At 39.3% G+C, this 27,996-nt stretch overlaps 1 protein-coding gene across 2 annotated transcripts; it reads left to right on the top strand.

Annotated features, from left to right (window-relative positions):
• sea (scheggia) lies at positions 1–27,179 on the top strand. Of its 2 annotated transcripts, none has more exons than XM_065222768.1 (4): positions 1–386; positions 25,719–25,960; positions 26,027–26,153; positions 26,220–27,179. In XM_065222768.1, the coding sequence occupies exons 2-4, from the start codon at positions 25,750–25,752 to the stop codon at positions 26,845–26,847; spliced, it is 966 nt and encodes a 321-aa protein (XP_065078840.1). In that variant the 5' UTR covers positions 1–386; positions 25,719–25,749; the 3' UTR covers positions 26,848–27,179. The 2 variants fall into 2 exon arrangements, with proteins under 2 accessions (XP_065078840.1, XP_065078839.1); XM_065222767.1 differs by lacking the exon at positions 1–386 and adding an exon at positions 11,454–11,661.
• Positions 27,180–27,996: the final 817 nt, after the last annotated feature.

Below are 27,996 nucleotides of genomic sequence, written 5' to 3' on the forward strand. Positions count from 1 at the left end.
TTAAATATTTTGAGTCAGTTTCCCAACACCGGAACAGGACAGATCAGAAAGTTGTGCAGTAGCAGGACAATTTTAGAACTCACAAAACCATAGTAGGCATTAATTTCATCAGTGCAGAAAATATACATATTATGGATCAGCGAAAAAAAATCCCATTTCGTCCATCACATATCAGCCGGGCCAATAGTTAGATTTCGATGTTATTTGTACAATAATTGCCTTAAGTTTGCTTGTGGGGTTGGCAGACGGCTTTTTGTGTCGTGTTGAGCGTATTTTGTGTGAACTGTAAAGAATTACGCACATACTGCGTTTCTTTTGAGTATTGCGGAATACAATACATCTACTCAAAACGACATTGTGAACTTGGGCCGGAGTAGTATTTAAAGGTAAGTAGTTAGTACAAATTTCAGAAAATGAAATCTACATTTTTACATGTTACGAAACAAGTGTTTTAGGAATGCTTCAATATTGCTACGAAAATCGATATGTACCAACATTGCATAAGACTGAATGTATGCTCAATACTGATAGCATAACATAAACTCGGGTATGTGTATACGTAGCAATGTTTTGATTTACGGAACCTTACAACATTCATAGGCAGACCGGGCAAATATGTATTGGAGGCAGTTTGAAGCTCACATATACCACATGCGCACACCATTCACTGAAATTGCTTTACACATAGTACAGAACTATGGTTCATGGTGGTCACTAAAAGCTGAGGATTCTGTCTGCAACTGTCACAACTGCATTACAGAGACGTACCGTTGTTTGTAGATGAAGTTTCAACCGGTATTTCTTTTTCTCAATTCCTGCTGCCTGATCTTTGATAGTAAGAATAGTGACCGTAAATGGTACTTATGGTGTACTGGTAAGCGTGACTGCCTCTCACTCCAAAGGGCCTGGGTAAAATCTCGGATCACGCCTTCCTTCGGAAGGGAAGTACACCCGTTGTTCCCCGGTCCACGAGTTGATGGGTACAGGTGTGGCGTCGGTAGCATTGGTACCAGTCAAGATCAACGGAAAACAAATCAAGGGAAATTTCAATACCCGAACCCGATAAATTGAAACCTATTTTACCCGACCCGAACCCGATCGGTTAAATTTTATAAAACCTGTACCCGACAAATCATAAATCTCAATACCCGTCCGTACCCGACACGAACTGAAATTTTCGAAATGCTATTCAAAAATTAAAACTATTTAACATCATATTTATTTTCGAGTTATCGTTCGTATTCAGTATTTTTCAAATAAAGGAGTGATTATGAGAGTAAACATTAATTACCGATAGGCCAAAAAAGCTTATTCGTGTGAACGAATGTCAATGTACTCAAAGTTCCCGGTGAGAGGTTTGTTCTTCTAGCGTCTAATGTTGCTCCTCACTGAAAAAGTTCGCTCATCCGAAGTAGAGGAAGCTCGAATAGCAAGTAACCACAAATCAAGCTTTGAGATACGCGGATAGGTTTCACTGTGGAATCAATATTTTTTCGACTGGGTAAGATGCAAATAATATTACCCGAACCCGACATGTTCGTTTATTTTGTTACCCAACCGGAAACCGACATATTTTTTTTTAGGTACCCGTACCCGAAAATTTATTATTTTGAATACCCGTACCCGACCCGAACCCGTAGGGTACGGGTCGGGTTTCGGGTAAAAATACCCGTACCCGATCATCTCTAGTCTGAAGTATACAAATAACGTTGCTGTTGTTTCCACAGTCCTTTTGTTGCTAAGTAGGTCTCGTCTCTCCGGTAATCGAAAAATTGTGGTCGCTGTTCCTGGCTTTCGATTGCTTGTTCTCACTTCTCACTTCTTCATCGAGCACCCCAATCGCTTCCACTCCGGTTACCACCCCTGCATACGTACTATTATCCAAACTGCTACCACTCTGGGTGCTTCCGAGCCGGAAGAATTTCATCCGGTGCCTCTCCACCTTACATAAAAAACACGTGTTTTTGTTCCTACCATACAATATATTCCCTTTCCGATTTAGGAAATGCAGCGAGGTGAGAATTTTCTATTTCACATCAATATATACACCACGTACTCCAGTACGAGCACCAGTGGACATGTCGAAGCGCAGCTCTTATGGGAAATTCTTCCGAATGACACGTTTAACTTTAGCGTATTTCCCCAGCATCAACGCTAAGTCTCTGTTGTGAACTTCAGGTGGCATATCATACACTCGTATCATACATATTGAACGTTAACCCCCGCATGCGACATGCTTACCTCGACTGTCTTTCCATCAGCATAATGGAAAATTAATTATTCAGGGTCATGCAGCAATGCATAGCGCATAGATTCTTCAGACTTGAACTTTACGAAAAGTGCTTTCCTCTCCGCAATCCGGTAAATTGCTTCCATCTGAACGGGATTTGCAATGCTTTTACAAAAACATGGTGGATGTCACACTTCCACTGTAAAATCTGAACTTTATGGTATTCTTTATTTCAACTCATCAAATTTTTGCTTTCAACGGCAACCACAAAGCTACCGAGCTGCAGACAAACAACAAAAGCGCACCGAACAATAACTTAATCGAGTAAAAAAACTATCGATAGTGTGATCGACACCGTCAACAGCTCAAAGCAAGCGACTAAAGCTTGGAAATGTTAAACTGAGTTTTTTTTTTCAAAATCACAGACATAGGAAAAAATTAAAGATCCATGACATGAAAAAAAAAATCTACCACATACGTTTTCTCCGGCGTGAATTTGGTACCCTTGGTGCGGATGAACCAATGTCGTGAGGCGAAATTTTCGGATTGAAAATTGAGATTTCTGTAAAACAGCGCTGGATATGGTTCCATTCCTTTCCAAAACCAATATTTCTAGCTAGCTAGAATCAGGCTCAAAATTTTTAATAGCGCCTGTGGAAAATAAGTGTGGCAAATCGACTCCAAATACAGTTCATATCACGAATGACTAAATATCAAACTGTCCACAGCCACAAAATACCAACAAAAAAATGGTTCATCACAGTACTATCATAGAGATAACTCTAAGACTAGAAGGTCCCGAAATAACGTGCTCAACTTTTTGGCTCAGCTCTGGTACTATCTTCGGTCCCAAGCTAATCGATTCACCCCTCGAAACATAGGAAAAACCAATAATCCCTCATTTTATCTGTCAAAATTTCATAGCGAATCAAAACAAACATTGCGTAGTACTAGAATTTCGACTAGAATGGGGTACGTTAATCGTTTGCTTGGGACCAATAGGCTAGTCAAGTAGTGAGCCAATTTAAAATCGTTAGTTTCGTATTGATTGTTGGTACTATTCCTTCCACCAATCCGTCGAATGCAAGGAAAGGTATCAATCAACAATACGTGAAAAGTGATCATTGCAGAAATGCAGATAACGTCAAGATTTCAGCTACGCCATATGATGATTCACCAACATATGACAATGACAACACTAAATGTATGTTCTAGAATTGGGTAATCTATACCAGCCCTTCGGACCCTAAACTATTTTGGCTGGTGTTTTCATAGTTTCCATTTCTATTTTAATGCGGTTTATTTATAAAAATGTCTATAATAGAATGATCAATGGCCAAATTTTTAGTTGAACATGTTTGGAATACTGACAGAATAATGGCCTTCAGATGTTTTTGTTGAAAATAAACGAAGTTCCCGGTGTTATGACCATGTAGAACCACCATCGACTGATGCATAAAAGGATGAGCAATGCATGCTCGACTTCGTATGCTTTTTCTGCTGGAGAGATTCGAGTTAAGTGTGTGCGTCGTTCTACAATGTTCTACAATGTGCGTCGTTCTACAAGCTTACAGGTACCTTGTATAGTCGAAAGCGTAGATGCAACACGAAATAAAAATGCTCGACTTCGTATGCTTTTTCTGCTGGAGAGATTCGAGACAAGTGTGTGCGTCGTTCTACAATGTTCTACAATGTGCGTCGTTCTACAAGCTTACTGGTATAGTCGAAAGCGTAGATGGAACACGAAATAAAAAAAGACAAAAAACCATTACATCGCCTGCATGGTCAATTGCTAACATTCGTTGCGATGTTCATGAACAGAGGATGATAGGAACTGGAACTAACATTCATTGTAATAGATTTTTGGTTTGCGTGTACAAAACGGATGATTTGAATCCAATTGACTTTCCTCAACAAAATTATTTAAAACCCCTGCCAAACAATGCTCTAAGAAGTGACCCTCGAAGTGACCTTAACACTAAAAATAATCACCCCTATTCTGTATTTCGTTTCGAACGAAATTCTCATACAAAAAAATATTTTTTTGTATGAGAATTTCGTTCGAAACGAAATACAGAATAGGGGTGAATATGTTGACCCTGAAATTGCAACTAAGGGGCTGTTCATAAACTACGTAGTTATTTGGGGGGGGGAGGTTGGCAATTTTCCACGACCCATACAAATTTTAAAAATTTGGTATGGTCGATTGTTTACCCAGGGGGAGGGGGTGGGGTTTAATAATCTCAAAAAAACTGTCTACGTGACAGCCCCTAACGGGTGATAACTAAAAAATGAGAAAAGCTTCAACTCTCTCATACCAAACATAGAGGTAACTAGACGGTCCCGAAGAAACGTGCTAAACTTTTTGGCTCAACTCTGGTACTCTCTTCGGTCCCAAGCTAATCGAAACATAGAAAAACATAGGAAAATCCACGAACCCCTCATTTTATCTGTCAAAGTTTCATAGCGAATCAAAACAAACATAGTGTAGTACTGGAATTTATACTAGAATGGGATACGTTAATCGATTTGCTTGGGACCAATAGGCTAGTCAAGTAGTAAGCCAATTTAAAATCGTTAGTTTCGAATTGATTGTTGGTATAAGTGTCTGGATTTCGAGCCTTTACAGTAAACAAAGGCAAGAAAGTTTGTAGTTTTCATGAAAAGTTTCTTGAAAATTGTCCGTAGCACTCATGAAGGTAATAATTCATTTGTATTCGGCCTATGACTATGTCCATTGACTACGTCCATGAACCATTTTACACAGCAAAAAGTTTGAAATATTTATCAGCGTAATGTTTGCTGATGTTTCGAATATTGATGTTACAATAACAAAAAACAGATACAATCCCGACCAACCATTTCGTTAAATTTCTTTAATTTTCGATATATCGTTGAAGATCGACATTCATATGAAAAATCGATAGCGATCGTCACCATTTAATGAATAAATGTAAAGATGCTAAAAGCCTGATCGTGAATCATTTATAAACATCTTTATCAAAATGTTGCTACTAATCATTACCTATGTAAAAATATCGATTCGTGTTGCCAGATCAAAATATCGATTTCTCTTGTCAGATCAAAATAACAATACACGGTACTGATATTTTTGGATTTTTTTTTATCTGCATAATTGCTAGTTTCAATCCCGTGCCATCCAGGGTGTAATGAGCTCTTTGTTGGTAGCTGATCCTCGGGTCTACAGCTACTGTTGATGAGCTTATTAACGACTGGAAATCACACTCTAGTATGTGGTTCCAGTGTTTACTCGGCTGTCGACAAAAGCAGGCCACTCTCGATGTGTGCCACGCGATCGTCTGTTTTCTCGGCAGCAACCATTGTGTGGTCCTCCTCATTGTTCTTCATCAGCAGTTCTTTCGGTCGATGCGTCATCGAATTTGGAAAGCAACCGTTTCGTGATGAGTGTGTGAGTGCTGACCACGTTTTGCGTCTATTGCTGCAATGGACGCGCTCTGACCCTCGTTGGCGTAACCGCCATACAATGAAACTACTAGAAGCGGCTCCAGTTCTGATGGAGGAGGCTTTTTGGATAGCGGAAGATAAAGTGTTTATTGTGTTGTACCTTTTGACTATAGTTTTAAGATGTATTGTATAGTGACCAAGAATCATCGGCTCTGTAAAGTTAATTCGTTTGAGCCTTATCAAATAAATTAATAAACAAAAAAAAAAAAGCATGAATTCAAAATTTATTTGTCATATCCATAACCAAAGGATCAAGTTCCCTCATTCGGTTCAAAATGCCGAGCATTCTACCACGCTTGCTATCGCTGATTCTTAAGAAATGGCCAAGAGCGTATCGACCTAAACTTAAACTACTATAATGGCAAACATTTGTATCATCGTGGCCATCGATCAGTCTTTCCATTAATTTTCCGGCAGATCATGCTTCTCATGATGAAGAACAAAATTTGTCGATAACTAATATAAACATTGCCATCTGTCATCTAGTGTGTATCAAACTCTCTTTACCCAGCGATGCTAAACGATAATAAGGTGATTATGGCTATCTTTATTGTTCTTCGCCAAAGTTCAACGTTACGATGGTATCAAGTATTCAAATATTTTTAGATGAATATTTATAAAGAAAACTATAGTCCTTGTGACACATCGAAATTAGAAGAAATTTAGTATGGCATCTTTATAGATAACTATCATGCGACCGATAAAGAAATAATCTTAAATGTAAGTGTCGATCAATAAAGGTTTTTAAATTTATTCATCGAAATCAAAGAAACTTGAAAGTAAAGAATTACCGACATTAATCTTTATTTTTGTTTAAAGAACTTTGAAGAAGTTTCACGAATGGTTGGTCGGGATATTACAGCCATGGATGTAAATTTGTTTGAAAATTCTGTTTACATCGTACAGCGAAATATGGCATCTGTTTCGGTGCAATATTCAACAACTTTTTTTTTGCTGTGTACCGTTCTTATACAAAACGAAACGTACAGGAATGTAGAGCAGACAAACAAATTGATAACTTTACAAGTTTCCACTGAGTGAATCACTTATCCCACACGAGATGCTCACCTGAAATTTGGTAAGTCTTGTTGAGCATAACAATGGACCATCAGGCGATGATAAGGATGACAAAGTTGACAGATGGCGATAGAGTTGTATTTTTAGTTACGTTATAGCTCATGCAGTACACTTTCGAATGAGTTTGATTACCACAATCATTTGTCACACCCAACTTCATAATGTTATTTTGATCTTAAGGGGAAGCTCACCGGCCCAAAAATTAAAAAATATTTTCGGTAGGGTAAACGCTCCTATAGTTGCGGTACGTTAGAAGCGTTAGGTTCCTATAGTTGTGTATTGAGTCTCCATACACAACTATAGGAACCTAGCGCTTCTAACGTACCGCTACTATAGGAGCGTTTACCCTACGTTTTTATTTTTCTAAAAATATTGGGAAAAATTATCAAAAATCCAAGAAAATCTTAGATTTTTGTCAAAAATTATATGCAAAAAAAAAATTTCTATCCCATCATGAAAAAAAAATTGGACTCTCAGAAAAACCGAATAGTTGATGTTTTGTGGTTTTTTGAGTCAAACTTTATGCCATAATGACTTATAAAACATGTTTTTGCACGTGAATTTTCTTTAAAAAATTAGAAAAAATGTGATTTTTTAAGATTTTTGATACTTTTTTTCAATATTTTTAGAAAAATCAAAACGTAATTTTTTTTTTCGGAGCGGTCTGCTTCCCCTTAAATCTTGAAATAATATTTATGCACTGATGAAATCTGACCGTCAAAAAAGAAGCTTCCATGATTACAAATTTTGGCACAGGACTAAAGGACCACCCATAATGTGGGTGACCCTTAATGGAATCGACGGCGTGCTGCCACTCAATACATGTCATGTTCGAGCTGAATGGACGAGTAAATCGATGATTTGTGTTCATTCAATCGAGTGCCACAAGCTGCGGGAGGTGTTTTTTTTTCATCTAGTGCGTTTATTTGGAAGGCTCAAGACGTTAGCTTTACGAAGCCGATAATCCATTGTTCATTGTTTTAACCAAATTTACTTATTGCTATGTCAAGCAGGAGTTGGGCCGAATACTCGCGGCTTACCCAAGGTTAGAGGGATACATTATCGAAGCATAAGATCAGGAGAGGAGCTAGGGGGTGAGGTTTCGTTGTCTCATCAGAGCGTTGTCGCCAGTATGAACGGTAGTGCGGTTCTAGATTCGTCTGCAGTTCGACCGACTAGGGTGATCAGTGGGCGACGACGATACTCATCAGGACAGGGACAAAACAAACATAAACTAGTAAAGAGAGACAAAAGACAAAGGTATTAAATTCTTATACTAAACTTAAACACATAAATCGACGCTGGTTCCCAATACGTCTCTGATAGGGATATAATGTGGTCTTCCTTGGGCCTCGAGGGTATTCAAAAGTCGCTCTCTGGCGGCGTCATTATCGGTTCATTGCCAAACTGCGTAATCGATGTCATCGTAACCGTTTCCACACCGACAGATGTTGCTGTCCACGAGGTTTATTCTATGGAGATGCGCATCCAGTGGTGGCAGGAGTTTAACGTTTTTTCTTAACATTTGATACTTTGCGTAATGCCTCCCCTTGGCTAGTTTTTAACCTGGACGTTGGTGGGCGTGCCTAATCTTATGCATCGTAGTGGAGTGTTGGAGACGGTTGGTTTAGGTGACGGCATCGTTGGCTCATGCCGTGGCAGAATAGCGTCATGAGCATGTGATGAGAATTACTGAGCTTCCCCTCTCTGATGAACCATTGCATGAGAGAACCTAAGTTCTAGCCTGAAGTGATATTATCACACCTGTTACTCCTTTTTTTAAGAACCGCGTCGTATAACGCATACGTATAGGCACTGACGTTTGGTGCGATACTGGCGGGTTTTTTTTCCGCAAATCACTCTTATTTTATTTATTTTTACACATCGATTTATTTTGGTTTGCACGGGAATGATACTATTGATATATTTCAGAAAGTGCCCAACATTGGTCCTTCCACTTGCGTGACAAGCTTTCATTGTCGTTTTCAATGCTTCAGGGAACAATGTTTAACACCATTTTTGTACATGGTATTGTAACTTATCTTATATGTGCTTCTATTGTGACATATCCATACGTAATTTTGTGGGACGACATAGTGGAAACGTGTGAGCGTAGTTGGAGCATATACAATATATAATTTAAAAATCAGCTAGGAAACTAACTTCAAAGTTAAGCATTTTAGTCACTTAAAGGTGTCACCTGGGTATAGGTATAGGTCAAAATCAAAAGTACTTGAAACACGTTTAATTTTAGATTACAAGCACAAATGTAAGTACATAATAAAGCATGGGTTATGATTGATTAGTTGAATTAGAGATTTCAATAATTTATTAAATTAGACTAATGAAATATCATAATCATCAAACGAACTTAAATAAGAAAATTTAGACAGCCTAATAACATTAAGTAGATTGACAAAAGAGTTAGGATGCGGGGGTTCGATTAGGGAGGTAACTAGCATTTGAAGCAACTGGCAACTTGCCTTTTCATATATTGTCTGTTTATTTTGGTGGTTGCTTTAAAATATCAATTTGGTATATATAATGAACCAGTGGAAGATAGATTTTCGGTTTCTTTACAATTTGCAGCACAAATCTAGTATTATGTGTCATTTCCTCAAAACCCCCCAATAACCAACCTCTTCAATCCCTTCCTTTTCACATAGCGTTCAAGTGGTCCGCATAGACTATTCAGCCGTTACCCTTCCTTTATCCTCGGCTTTGGGTTGACTTGCGCTCCCATTGCCGCACCAAACGCTGCAAAATGAAAATGAAAGGTTCAGTATTATGACAACTAAGTTTGCCTTACCCAAGTAACAATCTTGGTTTTATGAGGGTTCTGTAGAGCATGATTTAGACTTGTAGCATGCTTTAAAACCATCATAAAACTTGCAATGTTACTTAGGTACGGGTAATTCACTTTGAATCCTCTTCCGAATACCCTTAGAATGCTCATTGAAATTCTATTCTACTCAATCATCTACAGAACAACTAAGAAATCACCTGTAGTTCTTACTAAAATTTTCTTTAAATACTGTTCAAACTTACCTGAAATTTCTAATCAGATTCCATTCAAAATCCCCCTGGAAATCCTTTATAATTATCCCTAAAATTCCTGCACAATTCTCCTCAACTAATTTGACATCTGAATTCTCTAGCCAATGATTTGAAGTGGCAGAACCCTAAAATATTGTCCCAGTCCAAGTCTGACTGCAAGAGTCATGATTCTTTTTTTAATCTGAGATCTTTAAAATAGATTGATGTCAGAAATCTCGCACAGTTCAAGAATGAAAAATTTCGCAATTGTGGTACCGTATACCGGGGTGAAGTTAATCATTGAAGTGAAGTTGATCACTACACTGCTCAATTTTCGTTTCTCAACAATCATTTTTCATGATATTGTTATAAGATAAATTGTTCAGTCTTTTGTTAAGTAGATCTAAATAGTACTTTTAAAAAAAATTTCCTATCAAACGATGCATTCTACTATTGCACTAAATGTATAATTTTGTGAAAGTGTTTAGATTTGCACCTTATAACTGTTCTTAAAATTCCTATCAGAATCAGTATATCAGAATTTATTCTGACGCTGTGTTTGGTGAAATAACTTATTTAACATAATTTTTATTCGCTGAATCCGAATCTGAAATCATATTTCGGTAACATGAACGATTTCATATTAAAAAACTGATTTCATATGAAAATCTTATGCTAGTTGCCTACATTTAGGCTATTTCGCAACGAATTATGCAGTTTGTTTGTACACGAATATTTTTTTTTTTTAATTTTAACACCAGATTCTCAATAGTTGGAGATGCTTAATGTCAAATATCAGACTTAAAGTGGACATTTTCTACGATAGATGAGGAGATGAAAGTATAGATAGTTCCGTTATAGTGCAGCAGTTTGAAAATTGTATATAGAAAGTAGAAAGCGAGCAAATGACAATTTTGAGGAAGGTACGAACCGGGTTGATCACCAAACTCCCGTTGAGGAGGGATGGCAAGGGGTGCACCTGGGACAAAAACCAGGGATTTAATTTTATTCTTCTATATAACTTATATTTTATTCTTCTATATAACTTCACGAACCGTAACGAAATGTTCAGTACTGAAAGAGGAGAACTTTAAAAACCGACCACTAGACTGCTAGACTAGAAGCTATAAAATAAACTGTGGTCCCGGATTCCAACTCAAGCACGCTTTACAATCAACGTACGGTAACTGGAAAATCATTCCTATTCTTCGACTCGTGTGATTCTCTGTCACTAGTGAGGTGACTCTCCGTGCAAATCAAATGGATGGAGAGTCATCGCATATGACATGACTTTTGACTCGCAAAATATTTGATTTCCACCCAAATAGCACTGTTGCCAATAATTGACCAAGTGAAATGCGTTTCATATGTCAAACCAGTTAATGCATTTAAGTGCATCCGAAGGCATGTTTCAGTTCAATCGTTGAGTGTATTCTAAATCAAACCGCACTAGTTACAGACCAACAGCGTTCGCGGGAGCGTTGTGTGGAAAAAAGTGAAACCATTTCCAGCATTTATTCACACCATCACACACGTTGTCTCTTTGTGCGCACCCATACGCTTCACTCGAAGCAAATTTTCAAAACACGCGCTCGTGAGCTCGAGGATCGCCCATGACATGGCTCCGGAGAGGCAGTAGTCATTCATAGCCTGCTACGTGGAGTAGACGTATCTCTAGTCGTCGCGGTTCTCGCTGCCGCTTCGCACAGTAGTTTAGTGTCTTAGTAGGCCATCGGAACTGTAGCACATCGTCGTCATAGTCACCGTGCGATTATCACCTCACCCCACCAGATATCCGAATCCGCAAAGCTGCCTTCTACCTTGCACACATTGTAAGTGACTCAATGTTTTTTTTTCTTCTTGTGGTTGCTCACCTGTTGTAATCCGATCGGAAGCTTTTTGAATGTGTATTGCTGTTTTTGTTTTTGTTAGGTGGCCCAACCTATAGTGTCTGTATTTCGCGCTCATTGTTTATTAGTTGGTCTGTCGATACGAGAAAACAAAAAATGACCGCTCTAACTATATGGTGGTGGCTGAAGGTCATCCAACGATTGGAATTCGTAAAGGTACATTAAACTACCTAGCTACATATTACATAACAGCTACGGCAGATGATAAATATACAATCGTTCATGGAAATGCGATGGATTATTGTGGACCGCTTAACACCGTTGCGTTTAGAACACCACATTCAACAGAGGAAAGAACTCGTTTGATTGAGTGACCTAATGGCCGGGTCAATTAACGATATTTGTGAACGCGAAAGTGTTGTCGCCCGTGTGCTTCAGTGGTACTGTTGCTGGGCTACAATCAACCAGCCAACCAGCCATCCAGTAGACGACTAGTCGATGAGCTACAGCTGATGATAGATGAGACGTGGATTTTCGGTCATGAAGTAACCGCTGATTTGCACAAGACACGCTGTTATCAGTCCATTATCTTCGAATTTGAAGAAAGGTGCAACATTTGTCGAGCCACTATGTGCAGTGTAAGATAACCACACGCCCGTCGAAAGTAACTCAAGAGACTGAGTCAAGTTTACTCTCTCTTTTTTTTCATGCAAATTATACTCAGTTTCGTAAAAAGTGAAGCTACTCATAGCACTTAATAACTCCCCTTTAATGTGTGTGGGGAAACAGGGAGTGAGTTAACTTGACTCAGTCTCTGAGTTACTTTCAACGGGCGTGTAGTTGAGAAATAAAGCTTTGAGTTTCTGGCGTTATCAAACAATAAATGCAGTTGGTTGATATATGAATGGATGATTGTTATGCCACAGTGAACTATAAACATGCGAGATAATTGATAACAATCTACCTGTATTTCCCGAATTTCATTGAATCAGTAATTTTTGTTTCTGTTTGAATAGTACAGCTCATAAAACATTGCATGGTGATGAAATGAATTCTGTTCTTTTTCTGATCTGGTGTAGCTTACCGCTGATTTTTTTAAATATTTAATTTTTATTAGATAAACCCGTTATATTGTATCGCCAGCACTAAATTAAAGTTCGTAAATCTGGCTTCTGACTTCGGAACCTACTTTTTTATTTTTTTAGTAGATAGTCTTTCGACATTTTTTTTTTCCATGAACTGTTAAGGGATCCAACTTCAACTTGAAATTCGGGGACATTGTTCGTACACTAACTCCGAACAACGAGAAAATACTAGTTTATCTTCTGTTCCTCCTGCACTTATTATAAACACAATTTTTAATTATTATTTAAAGTTCCTAATCATATCATGCCTGTTTTAGAGAATGACCACCTTGGTGGGATTGGTTTGTTTTAAATTCGGAAAAAAGTAGACTACTCATAACTACTATTTACATTTTTGGAGAAATCTGTTGGTGGAGGTCCGTTATTCTAGTGTCAAAAGTACGATCGAGGATCATCCTTAAGACCCTGTTCTGAGCCACCTGGATCTTGTTCCTCTTAGTCTGAGCGCATGGTTCCCTTACCGGATCTGCGTAGAACATCGCAGGTGCTATAATTTGTTAGTAGACTGCCAGTTTAATCATCCTCGAGAGGCGGGATCTGCGGCAAATCATCGGATACCGACACCAAACCAAGGCGGAACATTTGACTACGGTTTTCTCTACACGAGAGCGGAATAGGAGCTTTTCGTCAAACAACATTCCGAGATAGGTTACTTCGGCGGACCACTCAACCCTTGTGCCATCCAAGATTACAGTACAAGAGGGAGCCGGTTTAAGTATAGGCGTTTGCCGATGGAGGAACATGATTGTTTGTGTTTTGGAGGCATTGATTTTGATTTTCCACGTGGTGGCATAATCAGCAAAGGCGTCGAGGCACCATTGGAGCTTGTTTGTTATTCCACAAGGCATCGTACCCTTGACGGTTATTGCGGTATCATCTGTAAAAAGGAAGAATACGCAACCGTCTCCGAGGGGAGGAATTTCCGAAGTCTAAATGCTGTAAAGCAAAGGGCCCAAAAGACTTCCTTGCGAACATCTGCTGGGATGGAGAACGTGTTTGAAAGGCAGCCATACAACGATACCCTGAACGACCGTTTGAAGGTAGTTACGGGTTATTTTAACCAGATGCAAAGAAAATTTGAAATTACAAAGCTTTTATACAAGCCCATTGTGCCAGACATTGTCAAACGCTTCCTCAACACTATCATGGCTGTGGACTTGGATACAGCCTTGTTACTTCGGATGTTATTTATCACCCGTACTAGCTGATGATTTGTCGAGTGCCCCTTCCTGAACCCGAACGGTTCCGGTTGGAGAATGTTGTGTTCTTCCACAAACTTATTCAGGCGGTTGAGGATCAGTTTCTCAAACAGCTTGATCAGCGCTGAAAGGTCTTGCAGATGCTTAGAAAGTAGTGCAGTTCCTAGCATTTGTTGAAGATAGTGAACCTTCGGGTTGAGGTTTTTCAATACTAGGTTGAATATTCCGTCGAACCCTTCATGTTTTTGAGTACGCATTTCAGGGCCGGCCACCACAATTTTCAATGAAAGAGTTAGTTTGGAATATTTTCTAACACAAGAATAATTACACATGAACTGAAAATCTGAGAATCTTTTTAGTAATAAACGGAAAATGGGCTCTGATCAATTATTACACTTCGGAAGAAATCACTAATATGGGGAATTTCAAAAAACGTTCGATCAAAATAGTTAACATATGTGAGCCTAGTCGTACGTCAACTGTTCGTACAACCCCATTGGGCTGTCCCTAGAAGTTTTTAGCACAGACTTATATTTTGGGGTTATGAATCAAACTGGAGGGTGGCCTATATGATTGTTAATCCTTTTTTTTTCGAAATTAAGCATCCTAAGTCAAAGTTGTTGATTAACGATGGACGGCATTCCAGATCTGAATTGGGTTCTTTCATTTTGAACAATGTATTGGTTTTTATATATCATCTGAAAGAGCTTTGCTTCTGAGCACAGCGATGTGTTTTTTTCGAATCCACACACTTTCATCTCGATTTTTAAATCAAGATTTAAAGCAAAATAATAACTTCACTGTTTGACACTAAACTGACAAACTGACAGCTAGCTCCCATACAAAGTGACACCGAGGGGCGCTAATAAGGTGATTTTTGCAAATGTAATCGTACTTATTTAAAATAGTTCTAGTGTACCAAAATGGATGAAATTTTGGGTTTGGGTTCCATTTTTAATGCAGATTACGAATATGCATTAACCTCAATACCCTTAAAGAACCCAATTGACTCACACGTTGGCACTAGTGAAGAATACCGTACTGTTCTTCAAGATATTTCTTGACCCTGACCATAAAAACAGTTCCTGTCAAAGAACTCCGGATCAACATCCGAGTAGAGCATGTTAGGGAGGTTCATCAGACTTTCCTTAAAATCAGAGTTTGTAGGGTTAATGTACCTAATGTCGGCCTAAGTGTCCATGCATTAATTTCGAAGGACAGCATTTTTTGACAATGATTAACTAGCAACCAAAAATATCCATTTCCAGTGTCCGGATGACGCATTGTTCAATGAAAAATTTAAGAACAGGAGATGGGCCCAATATATAGAACCATAGGCCAACATTAAAGCCATTTCCCCTATTTGTTTTCGAAGTTATTTAATCCTGTAGAACTATCCTCAATGGTCCACTGTAATCTTTCTAGAAAATGTTGAAAGTAATTACAGTGGACCTGTCCTTTGTGTTTAACGATCATGTACTGTTAGTGTACTAAACATGCAACAACTTTTTCTAAATTTCTATTTCCGCAAATTGAACATTCAATTACGACTAACGGCTCTCAAAGCATCTGATTTACGTACAAATGATCCCACTCGTGACAAGGTTTAACCGTGTAATACTGTATCGACTTGCAACAAGGCAATACCTCCTGACGACAACATCAATGACAACGAGCACTACAATATTGTTGCAAACATTCTCTTAACGTACACATTCCCCATTATACCTCTCAATAACCGCGCCATTTGACGTCAAACAGGAAAAAAAAGCTGTTGAAAACTGGTTTTTCTGCCTAAATTAATCACCACTCACGCACAGTGGTTTGAAAGCAACAATTCATGAACTTAATTGTTTTCTAATGAAAGTATACATTTTGGCGTTTAAGTTTGTTCTGAAGGTATTCACTATTTCAACTTTCGCATCGTTTAGAATATACACTGAAAAAAGTTTTCACTTAGTTTCTATTAGGAACGCACATAATATGTTTCCAATAACAAAAATAATGGTTGTTATCTGAATATCACATAGCATAAGATATTCTATATGAGAAATCATATAAATTTCATTGGACACATAACGTTCATGTGATTTAGTGGTGCAATTTCCAATTATGGGATCACATGAAAGTTATGTGAAATTCTCATGGATATTTTCCACTGGTTATGTGATTTATTTTATGAGTTTACACTTTAAGGTTTTCTTAAGGTACAACTGTACTTTTACTATTTCAACAGATAGAGAGTAGATTTTCTTAGGTAAGCTGTAGAAAATATAATTTCAAGCAACTTTGCTCAAAACATAAATTGCCATGACTTGAGCTTGTTCAGTTTTGTTTTCCTTTTCTACATTTTAATTTCGTTATATCTTTTCGGTATGTTCTGCAAAATATTATAAGTTATAAAACACACATCTGTGCCGAAGACACCAAGTAGCTAAATCTTTATTTGAGAGCAGGGATGGAAAATCATTTACATTCATTTCGTGCATTCATTTACATTCATTTGCCTCTAACTTTTTTCATCAACAAAGTTCCGTAAAATAGGTTTTGAAGCTTTTGTAGGCTTTTATGTTAGCTAAATTTATTGTAAACAACTCAAGTCTGTATCTCTTATGCATGATGAATCAGAGCGATTAGAATCCACCATTGTTTTTCAGTGAATGTAAATTGCATTCACTGAAAAACAATAACATGTTCTGCCAGCTCTATTTCATCATGCATAAGAGATTCATATTTAAGTTATTTACAAAAGTTGTAGTTAACATAAAACGCTACAAAAGCTTCATATATAATTTAACGGTATTCTGTTGATGAAAAAAGTTAGAGGCAAATGAATGTAAATGAATGCATGAAATGAATGTAAATGATTTTCCATCCCTGTTTGAGAGAGATATATCGATTTTTAAGCGAAAAAAGCCCATTTTCAAAATTGTTTAACTAAGCTAGTTGCAAGTGGCTGCGCAGGCATTGCAACAAGTTTCATTTGAAAGCATGAAAAACGAATTTTATTCGTTATGGTGATCATTTGTATCCGTTAGTATCCTGACAAGGTGGGTTTTAGTATAAAGGGAATCAAGATTATATATGGCGCTATTTAGGTAAACATAATTATGGAAACCTGATGTGTTTCTACACCATTGCGGATAAAATATACTCTATACCCGTTGAAATAAAAAAGTAGTTAGTTTCTGAATTACATTTGCTCCTTAAGAAAAACTTAGCTCCGTAACGTGGGTAGATCACCTTTTCGTGGTACGTTACGGGATGTAAGATGTAACACCGATTCCTAGTCCTGACTACTTCAAACTAGGAGAACAGGATTTTTCAGTAATCAAAGGAACACATCTTAGTCCTGGCTACCTTTAATGCCTTGTTAATAGTGATAAGTCCTCGGGTTGCTTGGACCGAGGATGATCTTGAAACAAGGAAAAATGAGTTAGTTAGTCTTCATCTATGTGATTCCTAATCATCTGTTAGTTGTTCCCTAGTTTGAAGTGGTTAAGACTAGGGTTCTGATGCATGGTCATTACCGGTGTCATTCCTTAATTTTGTTACTAAGGAATCCAATTTTGACTGACAAAGGAGCGCGCCTTTGGAGGGTGTTTCAACACTCCGAAGGGTATAAATAGCGGGACCGTTCAATTAGAGTCGGAACCTTGCGATAAATGCAAGAATGACAACTGTAAACAAATCGAATACTTCATCATTTCTCAATAGTGATGGAGTAATACGATGCACCAAACTAAGGACAAGGGATATACTACTATAGATCAACTTACTGGTCGCAGTGGTGTTAGGTTCCGAACAGAGAAAAAAAAAGAAAAACTTAAGGTGCATATACCAAAAGATTCGAAAAACATCAAATTATGAATATCTTCTGAACACACTTGAACGCATCAGAAAACAATTAAATTCGTGATTTTTCACGTTTAACCCACTGTGCACCGATCCGTAGTTAGGTGCGATGGGCACTCGTTCAGAACCTTCAGAACGTTCCAAAATTGCCGGTAATGGCAATTTCGTAGGCCCGATCGATGACCAATACACCCTTATGTCGTTTTCGTTTTTGCGGTGTAGCTACACCGGTGCTACACTGCCGTACACCGAAATATTTTAGGGTGTAGATATAGGATGCACCTTTGTTTACAAACAAATGATGTTGAGCTGTCAAAGACTCGCGCTTATTCCTGCTTACACTACACCAGTGCTACACCGCAAAAACGAAAACGACATTAGAGACCTTTTACTCTCACGACGTGGTGATTGCGATCGACCAAACTTCAAGTTCACACGAATCACAACACAGAAAGCTCTCGCGTATGTACATATGTACCCTATATGCTGCATCGTCGTCGTCGTCGTCGATGTTGTTATCACACATTTGACTTTCAATGAAAGTGATTTGCATTTGAAGGGGTTTGATGAACACGCGTCTACGGTCGACCGACAGCGAGCGCTCCTATCGGCTTCCGTCATTACCATAGTGGTGTGGTTTGATTATGTATAGGGAGAAGAGATGATGCTGACTTTCCTCGAATCGGGAAGGAGATTACATCGTCTAGGTCGTGCTGCATTTGCGAAGCCCATTAAATTGACAGATAATGAGTAAGATGCACTTCAAATAACGAATTGGCTTCAGTTTTTTTATTAAATAATATTGCTAACTATTGGAGATGACATAACTGAATATGATTACTCAGTTATCACTTTTACACTATATTGTGTGTCCAAGGTCGTGTCGTTAGCGAAGTGTTATAGTTTTGAAATTTTCAACCATATTGCCAATAAATCATGGCGTGCTTAAGAAAGTTATTTACGATATGGTCAAAAATTTGAAAATCGGCCGATTGTGCTAATTTAAAGGCCACCACTGTACGTGTTTTTACATTCTTCCTGCCTCGGCAATTCAGTATTTTAAACAGGTTTCCTAAACCTGCATGTCAGTATAATAATTGACGTTTTAAAACGAAAAACTAATACATACTAATCTAAGTGTAACGAGAATTAATCGTTGCAATTGAGGATTGCAACGAATTTGCCTGAAATTATTAATTATTTTGATGGACATTTGTTCTAAAGTCTCAACATTCGAAATTCTATGTACCTCGGTAGTGCCAACAATCAAAAACAATTTGGTTGGAGCGGAGAAGGGATGTAGAGTTCAGTAATATCAACAATCAATACGAAACTAACGATTTTAAATTGGCTCACTACTTGACTAGCCTATTGATCCCAAGCAAACGATTAACGTATCCCATTCTAGTCGAAATTCTAGTACTACGCAATGTTTGTTTTGAAACGCTATGGAAGTTTGACAGATAAAATGAGGGGTTATTGGTTTTTCATATGTTTCGAGGGGTGCATCGATTAGCTTGGGACCGAAGATAGTACCAGAGCTGAGCCAAAAAGTTGAGCTCGTTTCTTCGGGACCTTCTGATCTTAGAGTTACCTCTATGGTAGTACTGTACCATGGAGGCAACTTCAAAATCATTTTCAGAACTGTTCAGTGCTTTTTTACTGATAGTGCAACAACTAGACCATATTGGCACAGCATAAAGCATGGCCGGTATAAAAACTTGTTTAAATATTGGAAGTTTATTGTCAGGCAAAATTTGGATGTCCTGTTTATAAGAGGATACAAACATTTTACATATTTGTTACATTTGGCTTGAATGCCCTCAATGTGATATTGAAAAGTTATTTTTTGTCCAAGTACTAATCCAAGATATTTCACTTGACCAAGAAATTGGAACTCTGTTCATAGTGACTATGAGACTACTACTAGGTTTCAAAAAGGAAGCTCTAGAATTATGTGTAAATATTATAAGTTGAGTTTTGGAAGCGTTGGGAGCAGCGTTGCCAGATATACCGATTTCTCAGAATACCGATTTTTGAGATTTTATACCGATTTGTACCAATTAAAAACGTAGGATTACGTCTTTCGGGAACATATTGGGGGTGTAATTCGACCGCGTTACGAAGAGTGGTCAGGTTTTGACCACTTATAACTCGAAAATAGCGGATTGAAAACAAGCCAATCGATTAAAAATTTTTCTACGAATCTGCTAAAACGAACATTTTATCAATTGAAAATTACACAAATAGCCAACTGTTGCAATGATGATCAAATTTTTTTCTGCCTGCAAAAATCACTTTCCCTAACACAGATTTCAAAATCGTATTCGATCCGGTCTAGCCGAACGGTGCTTATTCAATAACCGTGTGTGGTGGTGATCAGTAGCAGTGTTTTCGTCGCGTGGCGTTGAACATTGTTTTCCAGTACACAACGAAAGGCTGCCAGCAAGCAGCGAGCTGCAGAGCCCACATGAGCGTCTATTCACCGAAGAAGGAGGAAGAAGCCGCACCGCTACTGATCGGTCGCTGTGGGCCGTCTATGCTAAGCACGTCACCCTCGTTCCAAACAACATACAGCTCGCCAGCCTCATCTGTGTTGAACACTCACAGCTAATAGCTCAGCATTACTCAACCATCACGACAAAACGGTCCTTTTAATGACCACCATGAATTTTTTAAATCCTATTTTCTAGACATATGTCAAGGTCATCAATCGGATGTTAGTTTCTAACATAGGGGAAATGTCTCTAATGTTGGCCTATGGATCTAAGATTGGGCCCATCGCTAAAAATCTGCTATTTATCAAATTTATCTAGATGAACGCGATATTGGGACGATAGTAATGGATATTTTTGGTTGCTATTGAAAATTTAGTCGATTGTTGAATTTATGTATGGGTCCAAATTAGGGACACTTAGGCCGACATTACCTGCATTTCCCCTACCATGTATTTTTAAGGCAACATTGGGGGTGCAATTTCAAAAACCAAATTCGGTCGTGGCATGAAAGTGGTCTGATTTTGATCCAGAGATGATGCATTTTAATTCTTAATACGCCAATCGATAGGAAATTTTTCTACGAACCTCTTAAAATTAAGACTTTATCAAAAGGTCACTATTGAAAATTGCACAAATGTGCAACTGTTCCTATGATAATTCAAATTATCATCGATTGCCTGCGAAATGCGCTTTCCCTAACACAGATTTAAAAATTGAATGTTCTAAGAAACCGAAATGATCTTTAATATGTAAAATTTCTAAATCTTAGATTTTCATGCATCGTCCATCGTTCTGGTAGCACTGTTATGCTTTAAGATGAATTGAGATGGTCACACACACGATAATGCTTTGCGCAAGAGCAAACCCGAGCGTCTGTTCACCATGGAGGTGTGGCTCAGACAGCGTCTGACTGGCATCCAGCGGCTGAATAAGAAATGCTCTTCCCCGGAAGCTATACCTAAGGTGGCAACCGTATCACGGCGGATAGGAGACCTTCGGCTAACCACCTACTGTCTCTGAAACCTTTATAATTGTTCAAGAAACCAACAGATAAAGACATCGAACTGATCGGCAACGACTTTTAGCGCAAAACAACGGACACGAATTGGATCATGGAATGTATTGACGTTAGTCCAGCGTCAACAACTCGCAACAACGGGCACAACTCGCCAGAAATCCTGGAACTGAGTGAAGTTCGTTAAACTTTGGAGAACACAAAGTGCCGTCGGGACAGGTACTACTATACTCTGGTATTCGAGGTGAAAATGCGAAAATGGTGAGCTGTTTGCAGAATTTTGTGGCAATAACGACATGGTGATCGGGGGTTCGCTCTTCCCCCATCGGCCAGTGCACAAATTCACGTGGGTTTCCCGTGATGGACACACCGAAAATCAGATCGAACACATCTGCATCAGCCGAACATGGAGACGGAGCCATCTTGATGTCCGGAATAAACGCAGCGGCGACATCGCGTCTGACCATCAACATTCTAATCGGTGAGATCCGCCTACGCATGGCGCGGATCCAGCGAGGGGAGGAGAGACTCGAGCGACGGTTCAACCAACAATCAATACGAAACTAACGATTTTAAATTGGCTCACTACTTGACTAGCCTATTGGTCCCAAGCAAACGATTAACGTACCCTATTCTAGTTGAAATTCTATTACTACACTATGTTTGTTTTGATTCGCTATGAAAGTTTGACAGATAACATCAGGGGTGTGTGGATTCATGCAGAACATGCAGGGGTGAGAGAAATAGCTTGGGACTACTCGGGACCGTTGTTCTGGTACTGAGTGAGCCAAAAATAATAATGATTTTCTTCGGGACCCAGTGGTCTTAGAGTTACCTCTATGGTTCAACACGCGCCGACTTGAAGATCCAGCGGTAAAAAGGTCTTTCGTTGAAGAACTTGAGACTCCCGCTGCGGACGTTCCAGAAGGTGGCAGCGTGAACGGCCATCAATAATGCCATCAATAATGGTCTTGTGTGGACCATATTGTCACGCTCTGCATCATCCTGAAGCAGGTAAATGAATTCCAAGGGACCCTTTATTTGATATTCATTGACTACGAAAAAGCTTTCGGCCGACTCAATCACGAGAATATGTGGGGTGCCCTGAGACGCAAGGGTGTCCCGGATAAAATCGTCAACCTCATGGAAGCGCAGTATCAGCAACCGGAGGAAACTAACGATTTTAAATTGGCTCACTACTGATTAGCCTATTTGTCCCAAGTAAACCGATTAACGTACCCCATTCTAGCAGAAATTCTAGTACTCCACATAATTTTTTTTTGATTCGCTATGAAAGTTTGACAGATAAAATGAGGGTTCGTGGATTTTTATATGTTTCGAGGGGTGCATCGATAAGCTTGGGACCGAAGAGAGTACCAGAGCTGAGCCAAAAAGTTGAGCACGTTTCTTCGGGACCTTCTGGTCTTAGAGTTACCTCTATGGTATCAGGCTTTCACGTGCAGAGTTCTACATAACGGAGCCTTGTCTGACCCTATCCGGGTAGTCGCTGGTGTGAGACAAGGATGTATTCTATCACCGCTGCTGTTCCTCCTCGTAATCGACGAGATCATGGTGGGTGCAATTGACCCTGTACCGAACCGTGAGCTGCTTTGGCATAGCAATGACTTCGATTTGGTTAATGATGTTGCTCTACTAGCACAACGGCGCTCTGATATGCAGAGTGAGCTCAATGACCTAGCCGAACGCTCCTCTGCGGTGGGTCTCACCATCAACGTCAACAAGACCACGGTAGCGGGGCAAGCAGTGGAGAAGGTCGAAAGTTTCCAATATCTTAACAGCCAAATAGCGTCGGACGGTGGGACCAAGAGCGACCTAGGTGCACGAATCAAGAAGGCTAGGGCTTCCTTTGCAAGTTTACGAAACGTATGGAGTTTAAACCAGATAACTCTACGCACCAAAATCCGAATTTTCAACTCGAACGTGAAATCTGTGTTGCTATACGCCAGCGAAACGTGGTGTGTATCAGCGGAGAACACTCAGAAGCTGCAGGTCTTCTTCAACCGATGCCTGCGGTATATAATTCGTGCCTGGTGGCCTCACAGCTGGATCTAGAATGCCGAGCTCCATCGTCGATGTCATCAGAAGCCGATAGCAACAGAAATTCGAGAGCGAAAGTGGAAGTGGGTCGATCACACACTTCGACGGGGCAGAAACGAAATCTGCAAGCAAGCGCTGGATTGGTATCCGGCAGGATATCGCAACAGAGCCGGCCCCAGGGGGTCATGGCGGCGGAGCCTCAACAAGGAAATAAAGCAAGTCGATAGGGATCTGACCTGGGCCCAGGTCAAGGCAAAAGCGAGCAGCCGCCCAGGATGGAAGTTTTTCACGTTGGCCTTTTGCACCACCATGGGGTGTACAGGACCCTTAAGTAAGCTAGAGGAAAAAAAATCATCAAAATTGGCGTTGACAACACCGTCAAAAAGTCGTCTCTTCTAGCAAAGATCGACCGTTCTAGTCGGAATTTTCGGTGAAGTGGAACGATTGTTCGATTGTTCTTAAAAATCTCAAAAAATAGAAAATGCACTCATTGACCAAAAGGGTGCTTCAATTATCACAAAAATATGGATTTTTTAAATTTGGAGCTAAATATACTTGTCCTTCAAACTTGGTTCAAATCGGAAGAAGTCAATTTAAATTTTTCGATTTTTCTTGGTCACTTGGCGCGTAATGACAAATTTCTACAAAGTAGTACAATTTTAATAAAAGACGATCTTCAGCTCTTGATCCGCCAAGGACCACGCGATCCTGCCATGAAAGTTATCTGGTGGGATTCGCAAAAACAAATTAAAAAAACGATTATCTGCCCTGGGGAACAAAACTTTTGAAAATAATGTTTTGGAATTAGACCCGAGTTCCAAACCCCAAACACCTCAAACGCCTATTCCAGCGCTTAAAGAAGGTGGTAAAAATTTTGTTCACAAATTTGGAAAAAGCTCAGAAATTTGCGAAGCAATTCGAGAGTTCCCATAATTTCAGTTTCGGTCTTACTAGTCCTATTGAGAATCAAGTTACTCGGGATTATCTGAATATTTTCTCTCGGGAAAATATTGTTGATGGATTCCTGGGGGACTGATTTGAAGGAAGTCAAATCCATAACTGAAAAGATTCAAAATATGAAAGCCCTATATCCTTATAAAAAAAACTCCCAGAGAGTACCTTGTCTTTCTTGGTAAAATTATTTAACAAATGTTTCCATTTGGCATACTTTCCCAATAAATGGAAAAATGCAAAATTGTTTCAATTTTGAAGCCGGATAAAATCCAGCTGAAGCATCTAACTACCGTCCAATAAGTTTGCTTTCTTCAATAAATAAACTTTTTGAAAAGATAATGTTTAATAGTATGATGCTTCACATCAATACGAACTCAATTTTTGCAGATGAGCAGTTTGGATTTCGCCATGGGCATTCAACTACTCATCAACTCTTAAGAGTTACCAATTTAATTCGTTCAAACAAATGTGAAGGCCACTCAACTGGAGTTGCTCTTCTAGACATAGAAAAGCATTCGCCAGGTTTGAGAAAAAGTTTAATTTTCTACTTTATATTATGAAATTACTTCAAGATTATTTAACTGGCAGCACTAGTCTATGTCTATAGTGGACCCTACACGTTTGCTTTTATTGACAATAATCGTATAGTCAATACATTCTATATTGACGTCAATACATCGGTATTGACAATAATTCTGTATTCACATAATTAATATTATTGTCAATAATTCCCCTTCGCGTCAATATATTGATACGTGTGGGGTTCGCTTATAATACAAAATCAATGTGTTCGCAAACATCGTAATCATAGAGGTAACTCTAAGACTTGAAGGTCCCGAAGAAACATGCTCAACTTTTTGGCAAAGCTCTGGTACTCTCTTCGGTCCCAAGCTAATCGAAACATAGGAAAATCAACTATCCCCTCATTTTATCTGTCAAACTTTCATAGCCAATCAAAACAAACATTGTGTAGTTCTAGAATTTCGACTAGAATGGGGTACGTTAATCGTTTGCTTGGGCACAATAGGGAAGTCAAGTATTGAGCCAAATTAAAATCGTTAGTTTCGTATTGATTGTTGTCATAATTGTATGTAGTGATATGGGGGACTCCATGGCCCAGCGGCGACCATGTTTGCTTACTAAGCAGCAGATCGTAGGTTCAATCTCAGGCTCCTTAACATAGTAGTGGAGGGTCGCATCGATGTATAATAACTGCTTATCTATCTTGTTGTGCAATTTCACTATTTTTGTCAAGTTATTATGTGGACCAAGTGAAGAAACGAATAATTCAAATATTACTTCTGTTCGCTTACAGTTCCTTGCACCTTAAACCCGCCATCACAGCCATGGATCGTAGCTGTTTACCCACGAGCAGACAGAGCTTCCGCAATCCCTTCGGTCGAAGACCATGGATGGAGCAGAGCGGTGCCGCGGCAGCAGCCGGCGGTGGTACCGGTATCAAAGGAATCGTTGCCGGTGGAATTACCGGCGGTATCGAAATTTGTATTACATTCCCTACCGAATACGTCAAGACACAGCTTCAGTTGGACGAGAAGGGTAAGATAGACAACTCGTTTGTCAAGAATAGAAAAAGAGCTAACTCGCGTTGGTTTCAATTTTCAGGTGCCACCAAACAGTACAACGGAATCGTGGATTGCGTGAAGAAAACTATCAAGACCAATGGCTTCTTCGGGCTGTACCGAGGACTCAGCGTACTGCTCTATGGATCGATACCAAAGTCAGCCGTGAGGTAGGAACTTTTTCTAAGCTGAAGTTTTTTGGAAACATATCTAATAATAAAATATTTCCTCGCTAGGTTCGGCGCCTTCGAGACATTCAAAGGATATCTCATGGAACCCAACGGCCAGCTGAGCACTTCGGGTAAATTGTTGGCTGGTCTCGGAGCTGGTGTAGCTGAAGCAATCCTAGCTGTTACACCGATGGAAACGGTGAAGGTGAAATTCATCAACGATCAGCGAAGTGGTAATCCCCGGTACAAGGGTTTCTTCCACGGAGTTGGATTGATTGTCCGGCAGGAAGGTTTCTCCGGTGTGTACAAGGGACTTACCGCAACTATCATGAAGCAGGGTTCGAATCAAGCCATGCGGTTCTACGTCATGGAGTCGCTGAAGGAAGTCTACAAAGGTGGAGATCAATCCAAACCAGTACCAAAGCTGATGGTTGGTGCTTTCGGTGCGGTAGCTGGTGCTGTATCAGTCTTTGGTAATACTCCCATAGACGTCGTCAAGACCCGTATGCAAGGCCTGGAAGCCGCTAGATACAAAAATACCGCTGACTGTGCTGTTCAGATTTGGAAAAATGAAGGCCCTCTTGCCTTCTACAAGGGTACGGTTCCACGATTAAGCCGCGTTTGCCTGGACGTGGCCATCACCTTCATGATCTACGATTCGTTCATGGAACTGTTCAACAAGTTCTGGCACTAAACGAACCAAAAATTGTCGTGCGTAAGATCCTAACATGACACGGAACACAAAAACCGCGCCGCCAATCTGCCCCTTGCTAACGCACCTGAATCACTTTTATCAGGGAACTGTCTCTGCAAAGATCCGATGGGAGCATTTGTAGAATGAAGTAATCAACCTCAATGTTAATTGTAGTCAACCTAGGCAGGAAAACGAATCTTAAAGAAAGAAGGATGCATTTGTGTTAGTCGCAACGAACATAGCTCGTTAGAGGGTGGGAATCATATTAATGTACGGGTAGATTGTAAGCACTGGAACCTAACGAGACTTGTAGAGTGCACAAACATGTAGCAAACTCCCCCCGGTAGTTTTCAATACGACAGGCGTACTCACTCGAGTCCATTTTATATAGAATATTTTTTTCTCGGGTTTTACTGTATAACAAACGTACTTTTCAACTTTTGTGTTGTGCAACGATTAACCATTCCATTTTGTGACCTTATTTTACTGGAGCTTATTCCTTATCAAAAAATGCATTCTTGCGGTGCATTAAAAAGAAACTGCAACATTCTGAACGCCTAATTATTTTTTTTTGTTTCTATAAGCGTCTAAATTTATAGTTTTAAACACAGTTTTCATTTTCAAAATTTTATCAACCGTGACCGTTACCCATAACAATCAGACGAAATCGGAAAACGATCAGAAAGTAATGCCTATTTATTGCTTGATGTGTAATATATTGACGTAGATGTACCATGCGAAGCTGAAATAAAGCGGATGTAACACTTAATTTATTGACGGGACTTCTATGTTTATTTTTGATTGATGACCGCTTCTAATGCTGCACCATGTATTAATCCTGGTATCTTCGACTTGGCATTGAATTGAATCAGAGGAATTAAGTTAAAGTTCTTCACAGCCCTCAACCCCTCAAGCCGTCAAGCCGTATAAGGAACACTGAGGTTGGTTACTGTGCCACGCATTGGACATGCTCATTTCGTCATGATGTACCTATGACCAAAATACTACCCAACATCTAGTTTAGTGGGGGATGGTCGTCGAATAGGGCTTATAACCAGTACAACTCTTTGCAGCTTTCCGTTATAGCAGTGAAAGGCTTCTGAACTACTCAATCTTACGCATTCTTGTTTCCTGGAACACCATCCAATC

The sequence above is a fragment of the Ochlerotatus camptorhynchus genome, unplaced genomic scaffold, assembly GCF_037179485.1.
Source record: "Ochlerotatus camptorhynchus isolate MF236.1 unplaced genomic scaffold, CSIRO-AGI_Acam_v1.1 ptg000177l, whole genome shotgun sequence".
Lineage (NCBI taxonomy): Eukaryota > Metazoa > Arthropoda > Insecta > Diptera > Culicidae > Ochlerotatus > Ochlerotatus camptorhynchus.

What these genes read in the sequence shown, in the direction of transcription:
- sea (XM_065222768.1), top strand. Translation starts at nt 25,750, where the DNA reads ATGGATCGTAGCTGTTTACCCACGAGCAGACAGAGCTTCCGCAATCCC. An exon ending in GCTTCAGTTGGACGAGAAGG is followed by an intron (nt 25,961 to 26,026) that starts GTAAGATAGACA and finishes TTCAATTTTCAG; the next exon opens with GTGCCACCAAACAGTACAAC. An exon ending in ATACCAAAGTCAGCCGTGAG is followed by an intron (nt 26,154 to 26,219) that starts GTAGGAACTTTT and finishes TTTCCTCGCTAG; the next exon opens with GTTCGGCGCCTTCGAGACAT.